Source organism: Melospiza melodia, chromosome 1 (genome assembly GCF_035770615.1).
Source record: "Melospiza melodia melodia isolate bMelMel2 chromosome 1, bMelMel2.pri, whole genome shotgun sequence".
NCBI classification, from domain to species: domain Eukaryota; kingdom Metazoa; phylum Chordata; class Aves; order Passeriformes; family Passerellidae; genus Melospiza; species Melospiza melodia.
In genome coordinates this window covers 82,128,487-82,151,143 of record NC_086194.1, presented here as the reverse complement: position 1 = coordinate 82,151,143, position 22,657 = coordinate 82,128,487, and the positions used below count along the sequence as shown (strand labels likewise).

Genomic DNA, 22,657 nt, shown 5'->3' with positions numbered 1-22,657 from the left:
AATCTGAACCATCAGAGGTGAGTCCTAAAGAGACACTCTAACTGTGTTAAACTGGGAAGAATACTGTGGCAGTGGCAGAGTTTCAGGAGTGCCCATCAATGTAGTGGGCTGCCCCGAAGAGAGAAGTATCATAGGAAAGATAGAGACTGAATTGAAATTCAGTGAGGACAACATGTCAGAGCAAGGATGATGACCAGCGACACCAGAAGGGCTGTGTAGGAGTGAGATCCTTGAGATTTGCCCAGGAAGAGATCATGAATTACTGTGGTGAAACCACTTTCATTCAAAGGGAAACAGCAAAAACTGGGCTGGACACGATCCAATATAGAGTTGGAAGACAGGAAGTGAGTGCGGTGGCTTTAGCCTGTGCTTGCAACAAGTTTACAGACATGGGAAAGGAGGGAAAGAGGAACTGCTGAAATAGGTAGGGCTGACTTCTTGTGGGTAGTGAAAAGGGGGAGCAGAGTGAGAGAGAGAGCAGTAAGTGGGGACTAAGCTTGGCTGAAACAGAAATGTGCAGTCAAAGAGAAATAGAAGTGGTTCGAGAATTTCAGATGAAGTTGAATAGTCTTTAATGCTCTGTGTGGTGATACTTTAACAAACTGGATTTTGGTAGGAATTGGCAAAAACCAATGAGACTTGGAAGTATCAGCAGCTTCATGCTTAATGAAGCAGAATTTGGCTAAACAAACTTTTTTCTCCAGCTGGTGGTGACTGATGTGAAGCAGCAAGGTGCTGCTGCTTGGTTTTCCCTCTTTCTTTCCCCTGCAGCAGGCAGCCAGTCGCGGTGCCGACGTGTGCCCTGCGCTCGGCTCTGGAAGGAGAGCCATGCCTCCAGACTACAGGGGCTGCACAGCCTAATTGTCTGGCTCTGCTCCAGCTGCTGATTGACCCAATAAACTCTAATGAATCTGGATTCCTGCAGTCTGATTTGCTTCCTCTCCTGGTTATGTGCCTCTCTCAGGCCGTGAAGAGCTGAAACCTGAGTGCTGGCTTTGACAAAGGGAGTGAGAGAGGGAGAAGCAGGGGAAGAAAAGACAGATAACAGCCGAATGTAATCAGTGTTTTATTACCATCCTCAGGAAGTGGGAATGGCTTTAAAAAAAAAAATGTGGGTTGGAGCAAGGAAAGTTAGTTATGGTGAGGTTATTTGACAGGAAATTACAAAATACAAACAGACAGAAGAAACACATTTTAAAACAGGGTAGGAAATCTCAAGTTACTTCACTGTGTATATTCAAAACCCTCAAAGCAAAGGCTGAAAATAGTAGTTTAAACAAAAGCTGTCTTATCTGATAAAGGCATTTCAAGCACAAAAGGAAATTTATATATTGGGTTGACAGTCTTAAAATAAACTGATTGTCTTGATAACACCATAGATTTAATTGTGGGAAAAAATTGGGTCCATTTGTATGACCCAAAAAGACACAGTAAATTCCCATGTAAATTCATCCCTTTTCATTTTTTTTGTACCTTTCTTGTCTCCTAAGCAGTGTTTATCAGTGTTTTTCAGAAATTATAAAGGTAGATTTATGCATGTAGGACAAGACTGATAAATATGTGCATAATTTTTAGAATTCCATGCAGACCAGATACAATTCATTTCCTGTGCTACTGGATGGAAGCATATTAATGATACCTCAGCAAGTAGCATTCAGATTCAGAAAGATTTTGGCAGAAATACTCCTGTATTCTAACATACTTGTTTTGGGATGAGGGTAAAATTTGTAGTATTTGTGATCAGAATTTTTATTTTATGAATACAATTTTTACTAGATTTGTGATAAGCTTTTGAGTACTTGGTGGGTCTTTTCACTTTCTGTGCGGAAAGGAAACCATTCTGTTACCACAACACCTTTATCCTGTTGAGATTTCAAATAAACATTGCATCCGTATGGATATGTGTCCTTCCAGTGAGATAGGATATGTGTTACAGGGTTGAAACAATTTGATTTGCTGCGAGGGAGGGAGCATGGAGAAGGGGAGGAAGTAACAAATGATCTATTAGATTATCACAGCTCAGATCTAAGGCTTAGAATGCTGTGGGACAAAATATCTCCCTTGCTTTTGACTGAAGCGGTGAGAAGAAGCACTAAGAGGTTTCTAGGTACACCTGCCTGGCTGCCATGATTTGGAACTTTGTGCTGCCTCCAGCTTCTTGCTCAGCAGGCTGCACATCTAACAGTGCATTACAGGGAGCAGCTGCATCTGCAGCTCTGCACCTCATCATCCCTGCTCAGCCCTGGGAGACGTGTAAGCCTGGGATTTTTTTTCCCCCAGTTCATTTGTCTGCTGTGCCTGTAACTCCCTCCTGCTAACACTGCTGAGCCTGCATAGTCAATGAACACAGCAAAATAAAGTCAGTGCTGTGTTGGAAGGTAGTGAGGAGCACCATGGCTTTGTTCTGGCTAGGTTAGGGACATGGATGTTTCCGTCTGCACTTAAATATTTCCTTTTCAAGATGATCCTCGTGTGCCTGGAGATCTCTTAGGGACCAGAGTGCTCAGAATTATCTGACCTCATGGGGCTCAGAGAGTATCACTGGAGCATAGCACAAAGATGAGTTCACACCAACTTATGTTGAGGAACAAGACTGTGAGGCCTGGTTGTGTCTTATTGCTGGAAAATCTTGCTAGGAGCCCTGTAAAACTGTCAGGATCTGACGGGGGTTTTGCTCTGCTTAACAAAGAGCTATCAGCTGACAACGGGCTGTGAGGATTGGGTTGCAGTATAAATTTTCTGAACTTGTGATCGTTGGGGTTTGCACTCAATATAAATAGCAATGACACCTGTGCAGGAAAGCTGACTTTTTTCTATTGATTTATGTCTTATTTAAATGACCTCTTTAACAGGATTTCATAACTCAACCAGGTGACTTCACGAGGGAAAGCTGAGGGAGAAAAGTAGCTTCCTCTTTTAAAATGGCTGAGTGTTGATGTCAGTGAGAATTGCTAATCTAAAACAGTTAGCCTTAAAAAAAAAAGAAAATCAAAAAAGAAACAGCACTTGATTATCTTTCCAAAATGCATATATTGAGTGTATGGAAAAACAGGTAATAGAACCATTTCTGACTGACTCTATTTTTTGGTTTTAGGTTTTGGAGTAGTTTTCTTTTCTTATTTTTTTGGTTCTGAAATCTTCTACAGTTACCCCTTGATACAATTCTGAAATGTAGATGTGATATTGTAGTAAAAAGAGATCAATAAATTGTAGTGTCCTATAGTTAGATCTCAGAATGCTGATACAAGTATTGAGAACTTCTCTTTTTCCCATTTGTTTTTTCAGCAACAATCAATACCAAGTGACACAGATGGTAGAAGATTTTCTTAGGGTTAAAGAGCTTGCATCAAAATTAACACCTCTGAGGAATTCTAAGATAATTAAAAAAAAAAAAAAGTTGTCTGTTACTATGACCCATCTTTTACAATCAGATCTTTCCTTTTTTGTTTGAAAGTTTAGATATATATGAATGATATTTAAGGAGATGACAGGTGATCATGATGCTACATAATTTTCTTTCTGTCTTAGTGACATTTTATAGCTATTATTTCGTATATTAAAAATGGAAAATCAGGTTCTGGAGATGGAAAGCTATTGCCTCATAACAATCCCTGTTACAGGTTAGTATTATGACCAGGTAGCCAGCATGTCCTCTACTGAATACATAGTAGTGCTAGCTTTAACTTCTTAGCTAAGTTAAAAATAGCTGCTAGAGTAAGGATACAACCATTTCAACGGTTTGCTTTAACACAGTTTTGCTGTTTGCACATTCATAATGATAGTAAAATAGATGGACTCATTTTTTTAAAAAAGAAAACTGTGCTTTATGTTAAACTGTAAAGTCTTTTCCCAAAGGCTACTTTGGGAAAAATCTGTTTGCTGGTTTTGAAAGGTGTGTATGTGAAGCTCATTGTGACTTCTGGGTGCAAATAAAACCTAGGTCAAGAAACACGGAGATATGTTGTCTCCTGGCTTTGGTTATGTGCATTACTTGAGCAAGTCTGTGACATCAAGTGTCCTTTTTCTGAGACAGAATGAGACTGCGTGGGTGACTGACTTGAGACAAGAGTAAATGGATGGGAACTGGAATAAGGATCCAGCTTCCCTGACAGGGTTCATGCCTAACCCATAAAGTGTTCCAACCAAGCAAGGTGTTTCTGCAAGGCTTCTGAAAGACTTACCAGTTGGATTTTGGGATTTTAGGACTGTTCAGTGCTCCAAAATATCTAATGTATTTAACATGTGTCCCTGCATCTTTGAAACTCAACTGTGAGTAAAGTTTGAGTTAATTAACCAGTAACAGATGTAAACCACATTCATACAGAACCCAAGTATGTTATCCGTGTAGTTTATCTGTACTTGCTTCCTTTGAAAACCATGAAGGCTGAACATGTATATTTACAAGTATATGGTTTTAGTTTTGCAACTTTTTATGGTTTCCAAATATAGCCAGTGGTGCAGTTTGTTTCAAGGTGTTTTTAATGGAGTACCTGGCACATTTCCAGCATTTTTCCAATCAGTCACTAGCTGGCTTTTTAAAAAATTTAATTTTAAACATAAAGTGAGTATTTTCCAAAGCACTTAATCTAGCTTCAGTCTAGGATTGTAGCCTCTAGATATTGGTTGGTATTTGTGATCTTTGCACCTGGAGAGGAACAATTCTGTGAAGCTTTGCTGCTCCTTTTTACAAAGAGCAAAGTTTCTTTCAAGCGCTTCCAGTTTTAGGGAGAGGAGTGAAAAAAACTGACACTAAGACTGAATTTTATTATAAAATTTCAGGGGAGAGATGATGGAGAAAATGCATGAACATCTTTTAAAAAATGTGTTAAAAATTCAATTGAAGAATAAAGATTTTTAGGCCATTCTCATTCCTGTTTTGTTGGTGTGGTTTGAATGTTCATGGATTAGCATTGTTACTACATTCACAGTTAATGAAAAGCTTCTTCCCTCAGGGGCTTACTCAGTAGGGCCACAGCCTTGCAACCTCTGATGGGACAGGAAGGTGTTTTTCTCTACTGTGAGACTGGAAATCCTTTTTATTTGTTGTGTATAAGACAGACAAAAGTCTCCTTCTTATTCCCTTCACTCCTTCATGTGAAAGCTCTGCAGTTTGGCCTGAGGGAAGTGGGCTACAAAAGGAGGTATCAAATTTTGCAGCCCTTCCAGTGGTGTTGCTGCTGCTCCTTGAACCCAGCCTGAGGGAGCCATTAGAGTGATCTTCTAGCAACTGCTGAGGGGAAGAGTAAAGTTTCTGTAGTGCTCAATCTGTCACAGCCATGGGACCTAGGCTCCATGTTAAAACACAGTTGCAAAATTACTGTATTCAAACTCAGTAAGTCTTGAGGTTTATATATTTACCTTATTTTTTTAATCCATATTTATTTATATGGATATTATGGAAGAGTTTTCCAAGTAGTTTATTAAAACCATGTGATATTGCTTACAATATTTTAACTGCCTACACAATTTTTTTGTCAAATTAAGAGCCCAATATATAAATTGCTTTCTAATAATGTTGTTGGGGTTTTTTTTTCAAATAAAATTTTTTAAATTAAGTAGATCGAGAGAAATGATAATTTTTTATTCCTGTATCCTCTAGTTATCACCCTAAGCAGAAGCTGATTTATATTAAATGACTGTGACATAAACCATAACCTGAAGTATGTATTGAAGGGAGAAAATATATATGTAATAGAGAAGTTTTAAATGAGATGAATGCTCGTCAGAGTAGGACTGCATTAGAAAATGATTTTTTTTTATTACTGAATACTAGTGCATAGTGAAACTATTTACATAATTATGAATTAGCAGGTATTTGAATTCTTTTAAGAAATTCTTTTGTTTACAAATGTTGTGGTGAACATAAAGTAACTGCAAATTCAGATTTCAGCACAAATACAATTTTTACATGATTTATAAGTGTCAAATGCCTGTGCTGCAGAATTTTTGTCTGAATGTACTAAACTAATTGGTGTTTCATAGACATCTACAGTGGAACTGGTATTTGCCCTTGTTTGTTCCAGTTAAAACTACCTTCTGGTGACTCTTGTGTAAACCAGTTTACACTCTTGAGTCTTGAACTATTTCTCCTTTCTCTTCTCTCTCAGGCTTAAGCACAGCCTGTAGTCTTTGGGATCTCAGTCTTATCATAGAACGCTCAATTCACGTTTATTGCTTTAGCTTCTCCATTCTTCTGGATAGGAAATGCTCAGATCTGATTTCTTCCTGGGCTTGCTCACTGGTAACTCATGTCAACTTTGCTTCTGAAACAGTCAGATATAAGAAAAAAATGGTGTTTGGAAAATCCTGACAGTCTCCTAACAAGCCTAAAGCCTGTAGAGGGGTTAAGAGTGTGTATTATATAAAATTGGGATGAGCTGAATTTTTGAGATAAGTTTATTTTCCAAAGCAAATGTTACTATTTTGATCTACTTAAGCCAAAGTGTCTTTTAGTTTAATGTAATATGTAATGAGACCAAAAAAAAAAAAAAAACAGGGAGAAAATTTTATATGAAGACACAGCAACTATGCAACCATGAGTGACATGAATTAGTAAGAGTTGGGCAAGTCCTGAGCAGAAATGGCCATGGGGGTGTAGTTCTTCCATGCTGTCTCCTCTCCAGCAGGTTTAGTGTCAGTGTGGCCTGGTGGCTGGCCTGTGACTTCAGCAGTGGTTAGCATTTTAAACTCAGCCTCTTTAAAACCAGTGACTGACAGAAATTGAAGCATTGGAGTCAAGAAAATGATAACACATAAATGTTGAGAGACTGTCTTATTTGCCTCCCTGCTGAATTCCTTACAACGTTTTCTCCTAGACATTCTGCCTTCCCACAGGGAGAAAAACCCTCCCATTAGACCTTGATTCAGAATTAACTGGTACATCTGGCACTGATGTCTGGTGTGTGACAGTGATACTGTCAGCTGTATGACAGGCATTCCTGGTGATTTCAAAAGCCTTTCACAGAAATAGCCTGTTTCTGCTGTGGTAGCACCACTACTTTAATGTTGAATTCTGTTCTCCTGAATCATGAATGGGGACTTCTCCAAAGACTAGAGGAGCCATTTGGGTTTGTGGCTAATTCATTTGGATTACTGAATTCAGAGGTAGTTTTCCCAGGCTGTCTGGAAAACCATGAAAAAACAGACACTGCAAGTGTATTTAGGACAAACCTGCTTGCCCTTCCTCTATAATTTGAATTGGATTACTGTAATTAAATCAGATTTTTGAAGGCAAGAAAGAAGATATCTTCCAGTAACTTGTTCACAGTCTGTAAGAGACCTTTTGCAGAACTGAGAACAGGTTCTGGGTCACTTCTGAAAAATCAGTGCTGGTCCATAACTAGCAGCCTGTTGGGTTGTGTTACGGTTGCTGAACACAAAACATGTGCTGCCTTGCATATCCAGGTGTGTTTCTCATGGAAATACTATGGCTATTGGAATTGAAGCAGAAACCCCTTTATTTTTGTAGTACAGTAATTGTGAAAGGATTTTTTCCACTACAGCAGCTTTGTCTTCATGTCTGCCACTTAGGGAAGTTAAGCACCATTTGGAACTGTTTTCACTTGTAGAAAGGTAAACCCTCTGTAAGGATAGCCATTTATTGGAACTCTAAGTAAAATGGCAGATGGTCTGGATGTACAATTTTGTTTAGACACTGGGAAAAGGATCAAACTGTGGAAGAAGTTGTCATAGTAGAAATTATACCTACAACTAGCATGTGGAGATTTTAAATTATATTTAAGTGACGTCAGATGTGTTTGAGTGAATTACATCCAACAAGGAAAGATTAAGATGGTCCCTATTGTTTAAACACACAGTCCCAAGCCTTTTAAAATCTCTGATGGCAGTCTTGGTATGCTCCTGGCTGTGCAGTGAGGCCTTCTCCCTTGGGAGAAGGAACCAACTCTACCTACCTAAACCCTCCTTTCAGGCAGTTGTAGTGAGGAATATAGGACCCCCTGAGCCCCCTATTTTCCAGGCTAAACACCCCCAGCTCCCTCAGCTGCTTCTCATCAGACTTGTGCTCTAGACCCTCCCCAGACTCCATTGCCTTGTCTGAACAGGCTCCAGGCCCTCAATGTCTTGTGGTGGGAGCTCAGAAGTGAACAAAGAACTAGAGCTCGGGCCTCACCGCAGCCAAGTACAGGGGGACAATCACTGTTCTGGTCCCGCTGACCACAGTGTTCCTGATACTAAAAATAGACTAAAAATACATCTAGTCTACTTGGGAATGTCCTGTTATAATTTTGATCATCACCAGGATGCCAATGGTCTTCTTGGCCACCTGAGCACCCCCTGGTTCATGTTCAGTTGCTGTCAACCAGCATGCCCATGTTCTTTTCTGCTGGGCAGCTTTCTGGCCACTGCCCCAGCCTGTAGCACTGCCTGGGCTTATTGTGACCCAAGTGCAGGACTCAGAGCTTCCCCTTTTTGAACCTCATACAACTGTCCTGAGCTGATCAATCCAGCCTGTCCAGATCCTTCTGTAGAGACTTCCTGCCGTCCCCCAGACTGAGACTCCCACCCCATCAGTTTGGGGTGGCCTGCAGACTTACTGAGAGTGCTTTTAGTCTGCTTGTCCAGGTCCTCAATAAAGATACTAAACAGGACTGGCCTGTCACCATCCCTGTCTGGGCCGGGGTACCCAGCCAGTGTTTTACTCAGTGAACAGAATCTATCCAATCCATTAGCATCCAGTTTCTCCAAAAGAGGGCTGTGATAAACAGTGGCAATGGAATTACTAACATCCATGCAGACAACATCCACAGGCCTTCCCTCTTCCACCAAGCCTGTCATCCTGTCACAGAAGGAGATAAATTTGGCCAAGGAGGACTTGCCTCTCATAAACCCCTGCTGGCTGAGCAGGATATCCTGTACATGTTGCATGATGACACTCAAGCTGATCTTCCATGACCTCCCCCAGCATCAAGGTTAGGCAGACAGACCTGTAGTTCTCCAGATCCTGGCCCTTCTTGTAGATGGGCATCCCATTTGCTAACGTCCAGTCAATGGGAATTCCCAGTTAGCAAGGAGTGCTGATAAATGATGGAAAGTGGCTCAAGTGAGCACCTCCACCAGCTTCTGCAGCAGCCTTGGGTGGATTCCATCTGGCTCCATGAATTCACATGTCTAAATGGCATAGCGGATCTCTGAACATTTCCCCTTGGACTATGGGGGCTTCATTCTGCTCCCTTCTTCAAGCTCAGGGAGCTGGACAGCCTGAGATCAACTGCTCTGACTGTGAAAGACAGGAAAAGAAGGTGTTAAGCACCTCAGCCTTTTCTTCATCCTTCATCACTCTGTTTCCCTTATGTTTAATGAAAAAGAGATATCCTTTGAAATAAGATGGTCTCTGAAAAAGCAGCACAGTGCAAATTTTTATTGTGCATTGGTGCATCTGCTATATCTGAGTTTTTGCTGTTCACTTTCTTTTATACCTCTGCAGTGTAACAGCTCCTTCTAAGAATTTCTTTCCTTCCACTGTCTCATTTTTGACTCATCAAATCTAATGTACAGTATAGTTAAAAACCAAAATGTCTTCATGTGATAAGGGAATTCTGATTTTCCTCCTCATTTTCTAGAGACCTGCTCTGAGACCACCTCTGGTTATGATCCGCATCTGCTACTGAAGCTGGCTGGAATGGTGTGACAAATGTAAGTATTTTGAAGAAACTTGCCCCTGCAAGTCTCCATTTGTGTACTTGGAATTAACAGATGCTTTAGTCTCCCTGTGTCATGCCCCCGCTTCTGTAATGTGCATACAATGATATCATTCATATCATCACATAAAGATGATGTGAAAATGAGTCACTTAATGTTTGTAATGCATTCAGATGTTGTGATGAGCACTGTAGGAAAACCCACAAGCAAATGAATAATTCATTGTTCAAATCAGGCTTTGAACAGTACATGGTAAACAAGACATGGGACTTCACACTGAATAGTAAGAGTAAGGCCAAATAATTAATGATTGCTTGTTCAGCTATCATGGTTGATTCAGAATATTGAAAGGGAATGGCCTCTTTTGGAAAGAGTGTAGTCAAGTCCTACGGGACTGGATGTTAGTATATAAAATAAAAAAAGAAAAATAAATAAAGAAAAATAGTTTATGTTTTTTCTTTTATTTTGTTATTTCAGTGAACTTCAATATTAGTCATGATGTGTGTTTTGGAACAAAGATGAAGTGTGTTAGGCTTCCTAAATTGCCTGGTTTTAAGTCTGTGTATCTCCCATTACATAGATATGATAGAATTGGAGAATCCTAATGTTTTCTTAAATTCTGTTTTCATAGTTTCCTGCTGCCCAGTGAATCCTTTTAGTCTTTGGTGTGTAAGCATCCAATGAAGGTTATAACAGCTTCTCTGGACACTGTGGCACAGTCTTTGGATATATTTTTTTTTAATTTTGATGTATCATATATATATTGATATTAAATTATCTTAAGACCAGGTAATGGAAGAGGAGATGTAAACTTTCTCCTGTGTACAATCTGCAAAATAAAAGTTTAGTTTTGGTGGAATCTTACATTCTGGAATGGCTTGTTCCTATGTTGAACCTTCTGACCTTCCTTTCCATGATAGCTCTGAATGTTTACATTCTGAGAGTGAAAAAGAAAACTGAGGGAGGTATTTGCAGCTACACTACACAAAAATATGTCAATAATTCAGGCTGACTAATAGCTCCTCTAGCAACCAAAGTCACCTGCAATTTTTTATAGTCCTAGAGCATAAGCCATCCAGAACATATAATCAATTCCACTCTGCAGATGGAACGGATGGTTTTTTCCCAGGCATCTCCTTCTTTCTTCCCTGAGCTGAAGCTTTAAAAATCAGTTCCATAATTTGATCAGTTTGAATTCCTGAATATGCTGAGGTAATGATACCAAACTTCTAACATTTCACTGCTTCCAGTGACAAATATTTTGGTAGTGCAGCATTAAAAATAAACCAGAATTTCCTTGAGAACTGTTATAATTCACATTTGTAATTTTAAAAGTATTTTAACTGCATTTTTTATATTTTAAATGCAAGACCACTGAGCACAGACGTGTCCAAGAAACAGCCACAGCCCATGTTAATGCAATGACATCAGTCAGCATGATAAATAGCAGTTATGTCACACCTGCTTTTGAAAACAAAAGCAAATCATGTTTAAAAACAATTCTGTATTTCACACTTTTGGACTAATTTAACATAGTGCTACTGCTTCATAGTATTTGGGCACATTTTGAGAGCAAAGCCTGCAGAATAGCTTTGTGATTGGAATGAAAAACAGGATCAAATATAAAGGGATAAATCTGCATTTTAGGGTTGTAGAGAAATATGAACTTAAGCAGATTAACAAGATAAGAAATGTAATGAAAGGAAGAAAGGTTCTTTCCTAGATTCTGAAATTGGCAAAGAACAGCAAACATAATTTTTATGGTTTTTACTATAATGTATGTGAACAGAAAACTTGCAAAGGATGAACTCATCTTTTGCAAAGATGGGCCAAATTATTACACCTGTAGGTTGAAACATTCAGGGAGTTCTAAGTGTTGTTTCACTGGCCTTTTATGAAAAGAGTTCTGGATGTTAACTGGTATTTGCTTCTGGTTTTGTCAGCATTTTCTTAAGGTCCTGCAAAATTTTTAACCTGAGTTCATAGTAAATCAAATACCTCATCAGCCTCACAGCCAAAACCTCACAGAGGTGGATTTTTCAAGTTAAGGAAACTTAAAATGAGACCAGTAACTGGGAGACACAAGCTGGTGAATGTAGGTACCTGAAGTAGCCTGTGAATCTGCTGATGCCAATCAGGCCCTGAGTTAGAAACTACTGAGTTAGTTCTTTGCATTTTTTACCCAGGGATCTCAAAGCCTGTTGTCCCTAATAAATTACTCTTGTCCACAATGTGGAAGATGTATGTAAGTTACTATGGGCTTATTCTAAGCCTGCACAAATAGAAACATAAATCAGCTTGGCTTACACTGCATGCAGAAGGGATGTCAGGAGCAGAAACCAAAGGTCTTTCTCCTCTGGGTCAGCTGACTCAGGAGTGTGAGAAAGCTCATTCATGTGCACACAATTCTGCCTGCTGTCAAAGTCTTTCGCCTACTTCCCAAAGAAAGCAAGACCTTTCTTTTCCCTTTTTATTTCTCCTGTCTCCTTTTTGTTGTTTTTTTTTCCCTCCCTCTGTACCTCTTCTGCCTCATCCCTTTGCCCAATAACCTTTGGAGGTTATTAAGGTCTTGGTCTTCGGAGGTTTGGGCAGAGTTGGAAGAGGAAAGCAATAAAAATGTTATGAAATATGGGACTGGCTAGAAGAGGAAGATAAATTAGTCCTTTCTGAGGGTGAGCCTACCAGGTCTGTGCTCAGTCTGGCCTGAGAGGTTGGCTGAACCTCCTGAACCATGGCTCAGGCTTTGCCATAGCAGGACTGCCCCTGTGCCCAGATGGGATGTGTGGAACCTTGTTGAAATGGTGTCACTGGAGTAAGGGTTGCTGGGAGTTGTAATTGGCCATAAATGGGAGAAGCTTAGGTTTTATTACTGGCACTGGTTGCAGAAGAACTTGGAGCTATTATTTCTGCCTGTAAAAATACATTTAGTCTACTTGGGAATGTCCTGTTATAATTTTGATCAGCTTGGCAATTAAAAAAGGCATTTTATTTCCAGCTAGAATTAATAAAACAGAAACTTATTTAAAATATTGAACTCTAAGCCCCTTCAAGGGAGTGTTTCTTTAAATAAATACATAACAAACTCCTAGAGGTTTTTTTTTTTTTTTTGTTTTTTGTTTTTTTTTAATCTTCTAAGTAAGGGGTTTTTTTTTGCAGTTATGTCTTTCATCTCATGGGAACTGTCTACTCCTTGATTTAATCCCAAAACATCATCAAAGTCAGTGGGAGAGAAAAGGAAAAAAAATAGTATCTGCAAACTCCAAAATAAAAGCTTAGTGTATTGTGACTGAGCTGGGCAAAATCCTATCCTTGTACTTCTAGACTTTGTATAAGGAATTTTCAGAGTTGGAACTTTTAATTGCATTGGTATATGGCCACAGAATTATTCTTTTCACCAAGAACTACACACATGAAATGCGTGAGGAACATGTGGAGTGGTGTTTTATTTTGTTCTCCTTTGGAGTACAACATTGTAGGTATTTTTAGGTATTTAGTGTAGAAGGAAATCAGAAATGCATATCAGAAACATGTCCCCAGTTTGTTTGGAAGAGAAAAATTGAGACTGTTGTCCCTCCGATCTCCCTGGAAAATTTGCTAACTTGATATTCTGTAGTCTGAGCGAGCTCTCAAGGTCATCAAAGTAGTTTTTTGAATCCTGTGGCCTTCTTATTCCTATAGATAATAACATTAGGCCCATTATCTGATACTCTTCAATTTTGCTTTGGCTTCCTGCAATTTACATCCCATTGTCCACTGATATTTTCTGCCTTCTTTTAAACTAAAGTCAAATAACACTTCCTATGTTGGATCTGGACTTAATAAAAATCAGACATGCAACATTTGGGACTCTTAAAATAACACGTTTTAATACAAAGATGTGAGATAGCTTTTGAAATCTGTGGTGAATGTTTATTTCCTGCTGGGCTTAATTTAGGAATCTAGTGCTAGCATTAAACTAAGGGGAAAAATGTTTGCTCTTTCATCTGTGTGCCACATCCCATCCAAAATCACAAACAGCTCCTTTAAATTTCTGATCTTTGTCCCCTGCTGGATGTGCATAATACACATGCCTGTCTGACATATGAGACAGCCAGAGCCTTGAGAAAAAAAATAACATTGCTAAGCTTATGCTTCTTGTCTTAGGCCTCATAATCATCTGCATTTTGGAGAATGACAAGTGTCCAAATCTGTTTTGATTTAATAAAGATGCTGCTTTTCCTTTTTTTGAAGAAATCTCTTTCTTACCAAGTCAAAAGTCCTGATTTTATTAGAAAAACAAAACACAGGTAAAAATGCTTAGGGAATAAATACCTTCCCCACATCAGAAGACCATTTCCCCTTTTTTAATACTGCCTTTGAATATAGAAGTAAATACTTTCAGGAGTGTCACCTGAAAACTGAAAAATTTACTCAGGTCAAACCAGAATATGAATCTGTCTTTTAACACCTGGCCATGTAGTTCGTTAGGCAGGTGTACGCCATAACATGCAGAAGAACTTCTGGTTTTGTGCAAGCTGAAATGAAACTGTGTGGTTTCAGACATTCAACTGCTTGGATCACATCAAAGTGCTGGGATCAGAGTTTAAAAGAAGTTTTCTGTTTGATAAAAGTCTATCTTTATATCAAACTTTCTGTTTGATAAAAGTCTATCTTTGTTTGAAAAATCATCTTGGGCCCATTGTGCTATAATAGAGATTACACACGAAGCACATATTTTAAAAGAACGTTATTAAGTTGTAAAATATAAGATTGAAAAGCTTGATGCTAGAATCAATATTGGTCCTGTAATCTCAGTGGGTATGTTGTATGTAGGCATTATGATACAGATTTTAATTATTTGCTTGCATCTTTTTCCTCTGTAGTTTCTCTGCCTCATTTACATGTACACCCCTTTTCACCTCTCCCTCCCCTCAAAGAGAAAACACTCTTTAAACTGACAAGCTATTTGATGTTTTGTTTTCCCTTTATGTAGTATAAGAGCAAATTGCACTAACTGTATGCTGTTTCAGCCCTGATATGAGGACAAAATAATTAATTCTTTCCTGCAATTCTCTGTGGTATTTCACCAGCTGAGGAGCAGAGTGATCCTCTACAGCCTAACACCAGCTTTTTAGTTGCAATTGCAAGGAAAGTCCTTCCAGGACAAACTTAGAGAATTTATGTTTTGAAATTTAGGTTATTTTTGCGAAGTGTCTGTGCACACAATATTTTCTACCAGGTAGAGAGATCTGAGAAGATTCTGAGTTAAAAAAAAATAGGAAGAAAGAGCAGGCATGTTCACAACTGACAGGCATGTTGCCAGTCCTGATCCAAAGCAAGTGTCTTCTAAGGCTTCCCAAAGTAAAGGCCTCCAGGATTTTGCAGTGTGTATTCTTCAATTCATTTGTTTGTGAAAACTGAAGTTTATGTTTATAGAAAAGCAAAACTTCAGGCCAAACAATTTAATTTGCTGGAAAATAGGTCTTTGAAAGTAAAAATATCTGGCCCACTTGGTAACTGAGGGTGCTGTTTAGCTAAAAGTTTTAGTTTTGTAGACGACTAAGAAAGTGTACTAAACTTTGATTTTCTTCAAATTGTTAGCATATTCAAAGTATTCTGCACATAGTGGGAAATTATCAGCTGTGCTGTGCTGGTAAGAGTATGCTGGTCAGATATGCCTTGGGTCTGACCTGCATTCTGTAGATCAGATTCCTGGCTATGCCTTACATAATCACACCTTTTTTTTTTTTTTTTTTAATGATGTTCATTAATAGAAATAAACTAGAACATAATCCAAGGCAGTGTGAGTGCTCTTTTTTAAAAATGGGATTCTTTACTCAGTGTTCTTCAAAGCTAGCTTTGTGTAAAAGGGTAACATGATTTTTCAGGGTCTTTTCAAAGACCCTAAACTCTGGTTAACACTTCATATCAAAGGAAGAAACTAAGGAGTAATTCTTTGGAGCAGATATTTTACTTGCTTCTTTCTTTATCTATCTTCCAAATCCTTGGTATTGACCTTAAGCAAAGTGATGAAGCTTGAAAGGAGCAGATACAGCTCAGCCTCAGTTAGAAGGGACTGCTCCCAAGCACATCTCCACCTGGCTCTCCTGATAAAAAGTTGTTTTAACCATAGTTACTCCAAAAAGTCTACTCAGTATCCTTATATTTTGCCCCATACTGGGCACATATTACATAGCTCAGAAGTCATGGTCTGTCCCAAGTGCAAGACATTGACTTTTTTTGCAGTCTCTTTGATCCATTATTTTCTCTTACTTTACCAGAGAGAGCCCAGTTGTAAGCACCCACTGAGGTACAGGAGAAGAAACTTAGTGAGGATCTCAGTGATGAGATGTTGCATCTCCCACACCATTTTGCTGGTATTATTTTGGTATACTATGTTCATCATTTATGGGTATTTGCGATTTGTCATGTTGATATTAAATCTCATGTAGGCAGCATTTCTCTCACTTGGAGGTTGGGGTAGAAAGGTAAGGTAAGCATCACCAAAGGGCTGTGCAAGAACCAGCTCTCTGTCTTAACAGTAAGATGCCACAAAATAAATTGACCTGATGATGAGATGCCTTTAGTATATTACCTCCAATAAGGTCTTTATTTCATCAGCTGTGTCATCACTGGTACAAGAACGAAAACGAATGCCCAAGTGGTACACAGGCCAGCTCAAACCATAACATCAAACTTTTTATCTTCAAAAAACCCCAAACCAGTTGCTCATAGAACAAACCGTCCCACCATGCATTCTAGTATTTTTTTTGTGAGGTATTTGTTCAATAAAAAACCGTCGTTTTGGTTGTCTCTATAAGAAGGTATACCAGAGGGAAAAGTTCTAGGCTGGTGGTAAAACTTTCAGAAATTACAAATGGATTGAAGATTTCTAAGGCAAATATTTTTATAAAAAGTTTGGACACTGAAGGTTGCTTCACTGATTTCCAGTGTGACACTGTTTCTAAGCATGGCTCTGAAGAAGAGCCTTAAAAGCTAAAATGTGTTGGGAGTTTTTAAAATGCTACCTTCAATCTTTTTTGCTGTAATGGGGCCAAATTTTAGGCAATGGGAACAAAGGAAATCCTAGTTGGGTGCATTCCTATTCTTAATTGTAAGCTATGAAAAATGAATCAAAGTGTAGAGACAGCACAAAGTTCATGTTACGTACACAATACAAGTGTCTTCTCATGAAAATGTTTTTTCTTCATTTTTTTCTTTTCTTTGAGAATGATCATAGTATATAATGTGAATTGTATGTGGAATTATCCTGTAACTGAGCTTCAACAGCACATGTGTAGATGAAAATATGTACGTCTGTGTTGCTGTAGTAGTTACTCTCGGTCTGCAGCATTTCCTATACCTAGAATGGGAAATATACAGACAAATTTATCTCCTGTATATATAAAAATACTTAGTTTTTAATGAATGCTGTTTAGATTTTTTTCATATTTTGTTCATTTGGGCATATCTGAGTTTATTGCACATTTTATTAACCTAAAATACAAAAAGACAACCTCCAGAAACCCACCGTGAATTCTTAGGTCTAGTTTCTCAGATTTTTTGTATTTTTGTCTTAGTAAATTAATTTTTTGTGCCATGGTAGTTATTATGACATATCTTCTCTGTTCCAGGACTTCACTTCTCATTTGTTGGATATTTCTTAGAGAATTCCAGAGAGAGCTGAGAACATACTTGACTCTGATGCAGGGATATGGATACATCCAAATATGAGCAAAATGAAGCTTGCAATGCTTATGCTTCTGTATTTTACTGTGGTATTTATGTAACACTTCAGATCATTGTGCTAGCATTTCAGATATTTCAGTTTCTCCTCATCACTGTTATCCTTAAAAATATTTCTGTAAATATTGGGCCAGAAGCAGGTGATGCAATGGAACTTTTTATGTAATCCCAATAGCAGGGATTGTCCAGATTAGGTTTCTACAGAGGTGGTGTTTGGCTTTCAAACCTGTACTTTCTTTACACATGCAAGTACAGCTCATGCTCACCTCTTGTCTGTAACAGCATCCCCAAGTTTTACAGTTCATGTGCAGAAACTGCCCATGTAGGTGTCTCTGATATTCATGGCTGGTTTGTGACATGCTGGTTTGGCATGTTTTTGTCTACTTAAAATAAATTCTATTGCAAGGGTTTTTTTTTAATATTTTTATCACAAAACATAATTTTCATGAAAATTTTTGAGAAATCTGAGCTCATGGACAAATTTATGTGACTTCACATTAAAATTTCAGATGCTTTGGTTAGAATGTGCTGCTTGAAGTAGGGGTGTCTATGGTGGGTTTGATATGTGCCTTCAATGATGTGACATTGGAGGACACATAGAAGTCATCCTTAGATGTGAAGAATTATTGTTGTGAGCAAAGAAATTAGGTCTGTAGATTTTTGGGGCAACTTTCAATTCTGTGCATTGGTTGTCTGATGCTTCTCAAACCTTTGCTTTGAAAATACAGAGATTGTCTATTTTGAGTGAATATTTTATAGATTATGGATAAAACATTACATATGGTTAGTGGATGTTTGTGTTTTATTGCCATAAATTTACCTTATATTGATTTCCAAAGCATAACTTTTTTTTGACTTATTTTTGCCTTTTCAATAGAAAAATGGGGTTTAATAGAGACAAAAGTTTGATTACCACAAAAGAACAAACCAACTGACAAATTTTTTTGACCTAGCTATGTGAGAAGTATTTTAAAAAGCACCACAAAAATATGGTTCTGGCTGCAGCTTATTGTTTAATGGATATGAGAGAGACTTTAGGTTCAGTGTCATTAAGCAGTTTCCTTAAATGGGGATGTGGTTTGGAATGGTTGATTATAAATATGCAGATGTACTTAAGCCCAATAACTGTCAAGCATTTGCATGTTAATGAAGTGCTACTGCACTGAGCAGTGGACAGCCAGCTGGAACTGTGGAGATAGGATTTATGCTGGGGATCTCAGGGAAACTGCCATGCCATGTAAGCAGAAGGCGTGGCTCCTATTGACTGGCAGGGATCTTGTTCACTATTGACACTTATTTTCTTGTATTCTATCAGATGCACAGTAAAACCAAGTTCTTGCCCTCCCCAACCCTTCTGTTTTTTTCACTGAGTAAATCAATTTTGAGGACAGTAGTGAATACCCTTCTTTCTCAGATAGACGGCAGAACTCATAAGGGAATAATTACAAGTCTAATTCAGCTCTTTTAATGACATCAGCCCAATGATTCTTGGATTCAAAGTCCCGGATGAGTTCCTAAGCTTTTTAACTCTAAGCTTCTAGGCTGAAGTAGTATGACTTTTAAATTTTGTTTTCATTGGAAGATCAAAGAAATGACTGCAGCATTAATTAACTGTGTGTATTTTGTTTGTGTAGCCCAATGAAAAAAGATTGTGTACTTAATAACATTAATTTTATGGCTGAGATAAGGGCAAAAAAAGAAGGTTGGTGTGTTGGGCCTATCTGAGTAATTGTCTGTAGAGCTGACAAAAGCTTCTAGAAGTTGATCATCCATGCACACATTTTCTAGAAGATTTTTCTGTCAGATCTAGTGTTATAATCCTGACATGAGCTTTTCTAATGGGCTGGATTGCAGATGGATTACTTGGGGTGACTGTTTATTTTATCTTGTGCAGATTTTAAGCACATGAAGACTTTTTGTTTTGCACCATAGTTACAAATATATAATTGAGAATGGAGAGGGGCAATTACATGTTTCTCTATTTTTTTTTTTTTTTTTGGTAATGTAATAGCATCCATAACTTCCCCTTATGCAAGAAAACAATGGGGGACTGGTGGGGCTATTTGTATGATTAAAAGCTGTACTCAAGGCAGGCCAGCCATCCCTTATACCCATTCTTTGACAACTAACTATATTATCCTTAAGCTTTTTCTGGAGGTGGGTGCAACGCTTGCCTCGCTCCAGGTGTGGGACATCTCTGCTGGTCTCTATGATTTTTCCAAGACAAGAGAGAGCAGACCTCTAGAACAGCAACCACTTCTCTCAGGACCCTTGGGGGCAGCCCATCTGTGATGTCCTCACAGCTGCTGAGTTGCTGCTGTCCCAAAATGATGATTGCTTCTGCTAGACTGAGATGTTGAGCACAACTGAATGCACACTATCAGAAAATGTCCTTGGTTTCCTCTTAGTTTCTGTTTCCTTGTACTGTAAGAGAAGGGAAACTCTTTGCCAGTCACATAGGAAGGTGGTGCTTCTTGTTCTGGTTTGCTCAGAAATAGGACAAGGAGTCGTGCAAAGCAGCTGCTGTGCACTGGAGAGAGAGAGAGCTGTGATATTGTGCCGAGGAGCAGGCATGCTGGAGGAAGCCATGCCCCCTTCTACAAGTCCTTTTGTAATGTGAAGGGATTATTCCTTAATTAAAAGGAGTCGTGGATCTTTGCCTGCTGGTTGGAGGCAGCACACCTGTGGCAGGCTCCAGGGGGAGCAGGCTCTGGTTGCCTGCTGGCTGCTGGCGGCCGCTCTGATCCTGTTTCTGCAGGAACAAGTGTTGGATCAGCAAATGGGATGTATGTGAGAACAATAACACACAAATATTGATTTACTGGCTATCTGAGCTATTTCTGTGGCTGCAAGCTGTCTGCCTCAGCCTAACACTGTGTGTGAGGCACACTGCCCCTGCTCTGCTGCCTTATCTTTACCTAAGGAGTGTTTTAGCACATGGCATGTGAGAAAGTGCACCCGTGGAATGATTGTGTGGTCAGCCAGAGCTTAGTCCAACTTACTTCTTCCACTACCACTGGTGCTAAGACTTGGTGTTACATTTGATAACTCTGCAAACTGAGGACAAGGACTGCTGTGGAGTCTGACATCTCCCAAAGGAGTGAGGAGCAGACAACAGAGCAGGACTGGGGAGGTGGTTATCTTGTATCCTTCCTTCCTTCCTTCCTTCCTTCCTTCCTTCCTTCCTTCCTTCCTTCCTTCCTTCCTTCCTTCCTTCCTTCCTTCCTTCCTTCCTTCCTTCCTTCCTTCCTTCCTTCCTTCCTTCCTTCCTTCCTTCCTTCCTTCCTTCCTTCCTTCCTTCCTTCCTTCCTTCCTTCCTTCCTTCCTTCCTTCCTTCCTTCCTTCCTTCCTTCCTTCCTTCCTTCCTTCCTTCCTTCCTTCCTTCCTTCCTTCCTTCCTTCCTTCCTTCCTTCCTTCCTCCCTTCCTCCCTTCCTCCCTTCCTCCCTTCCTCCCTTCCTCCCTTCCTCCCTTCCTCCCTTCCTCCCTTCCTCCCTCCCTTCCTTCCTCCCTCCCTCCCTTCCTCCCTCCCTTCCACCACTTCCTTCCTTCCCTCCCTCCCACCCACCCCTAATCCCATCTTTTCATATTTACTACTGGGCAAAAAGTTAAATTCAGCCTGCCCCATTTTGAGCAAAAGGGGATGAAAATGTCCTTATGATAATAAAATTTTGCTCTGTGTATTTTTAGATGTCAGTCTGAAAATCTGCTGCTTTAGGAACGTGTTCAAGTGTAAGTCCAGGTCTTCAACAGAGCAGAAATTGTGCTTAAAAATTCTGACTTTACTGTTCCATGGATGCAGATTTAACTCTTATTACTGTCTAGATAACCAGATACCAGAATTTTTGGTTTTGATCTTACTACACAAGATGCTAATCAACAACCAGATTCCTTGTAATTAACCCCTTATTAGATGGAATTTTATGTTTTTTTAAACCTACACAGCTTTTTGTTTTGTATATCCCTAGACACTTCTGGATTTTGTGGTTTAATTACATTTTTAATAGAAAGGAATTATAGCTTTCCTGGACAAAGGGTTAAAATAGAATTTGCATTTGAGAAAGGGAATTTAATGCTATGTCCATCAGGAAGCAGTAGGATTCAAATCCCAGAATGCCTGACAACTGTCTGTTTGACAATGCCTAACTGTATTCTGTTGCCCTCACTGTCATATTAGGAAACCTTTCCAGGGCTCAGTGGGCTCCAGAGAGTTATCCTTGTTTGCAGAATCTTTCCTTCTGCCCCTTCTTCTCTTTTCTTTTTATTATTAAATTACTTATTAATCACCCCCCGTATTCTAAGGCTGTTAAATACAGCTCATCAAACTTTGACTTTCTGCCAGAGAAGCTTTTGGCTTCTTCAGTTTGTCCAGCTTCAAATTGCTCCCATTGTCCAAACCTGCAGCTGGCTATTGATGTGGTGTGGGAAAGCCCTAGTGGAGCAACCTTTCTTTGAGAGCACAACAAGAGCAACACAGAAACAGCAGGTGTCATGGGGACCTTTGGGCTGTTTCCACAAGCTGGAAGGGCAGCTTTTGCTGTTTGGGATTCCTCTGTGGGCTTGGTACCTGCTTGTGTTGCCCTCCAGCTTCTGCAACACTGTTTTATTGCAGTGCGCTGCTGAAATTACTCCTGCTGGTGGAACTTATTGCCTGTGGGGTTTTTTTAAGGTTGCTGGGCACTACTGAGACAGCCAGCAGACCCTTCTTACACTGAAAATCTCCTTGACATATTGGAGGTCTTGTGATTGTTTTAGTTGTCTGCTTTATTTAAAAACCTCTGCTGTGTGTCAAAACTAAAGAAATCTTTTTTTCTCCTCAACACACTAATAGTTCCTGGCAATTGTGAGCAGGACATAAACCCATTAAAAAACCCCAATTAGTTCTTAACCAATGTTTGTACAATAGCTCAATACAAATCATGTTTAAACATTAGCATAAAGCAAAACAGTGCTATTTTCTGTTTGACAAATTTGTGTATGCTGTGGAAACCACAGGATTTGTGGGAGGAGGAAAATGCCTTGGAGAAGAATCCAGCATTAACTGGCTATTGGTTACTGAGATGGTACACAAACCTCGGCGTCAGGCTTTGTTTGTTGCTCCAGGAGTTGTGGGCTGCTGAATGTTTTTTTAAGGAACACTTTTCTCAGTTGCATGCTTGCCTAGAGGTGGTCTCCTCCACCACAAGCACCCCATTCTTGCCAGTCATCCCTTCAGGCTCAGCGTGCTGGTGTAAGCCGAAGCAAGAAAACATATCCGCAGACCACAGCATGCGG

At 39.3% G+C, this 22,657-nt stretch overlaps 1 protein-coding gene across 10 annotated transcripts in view; it reads left to right on the top strand.

Moving 5' to 3' along the window:
* LOC134420058 (uncharacterized) overlaps nucleotides 1–22,657 on the top strand; it is a 261,128-nt gene that overhangs the window by 150,409 nt on the left and 88,062 nt on the right. For 9 of the 10 annotated variants that reach the window (XR_010028241.1, XR_010028233.1, XR_010028237.1 and 6 more), the window contains one exon: nucleotides 9,582–9,654. Coding sequence is in view for 2 of the 10 variants with exons in the window: in XM_063159756.1 (XP_063015826.1) it covers nucleotides 9,653–9,654 (2 nt within the window). In the remaining 8 variants the exon portion in view is untranslated. Of the gene's footprint in view, nucleotides 1–9,581; nucleotides 9,655–17,273; nucleotides 17,453–22,657 lie in introns of those variants that run through there. The other variant, XM_063159764.1, reaches the window with a different exon arrangement.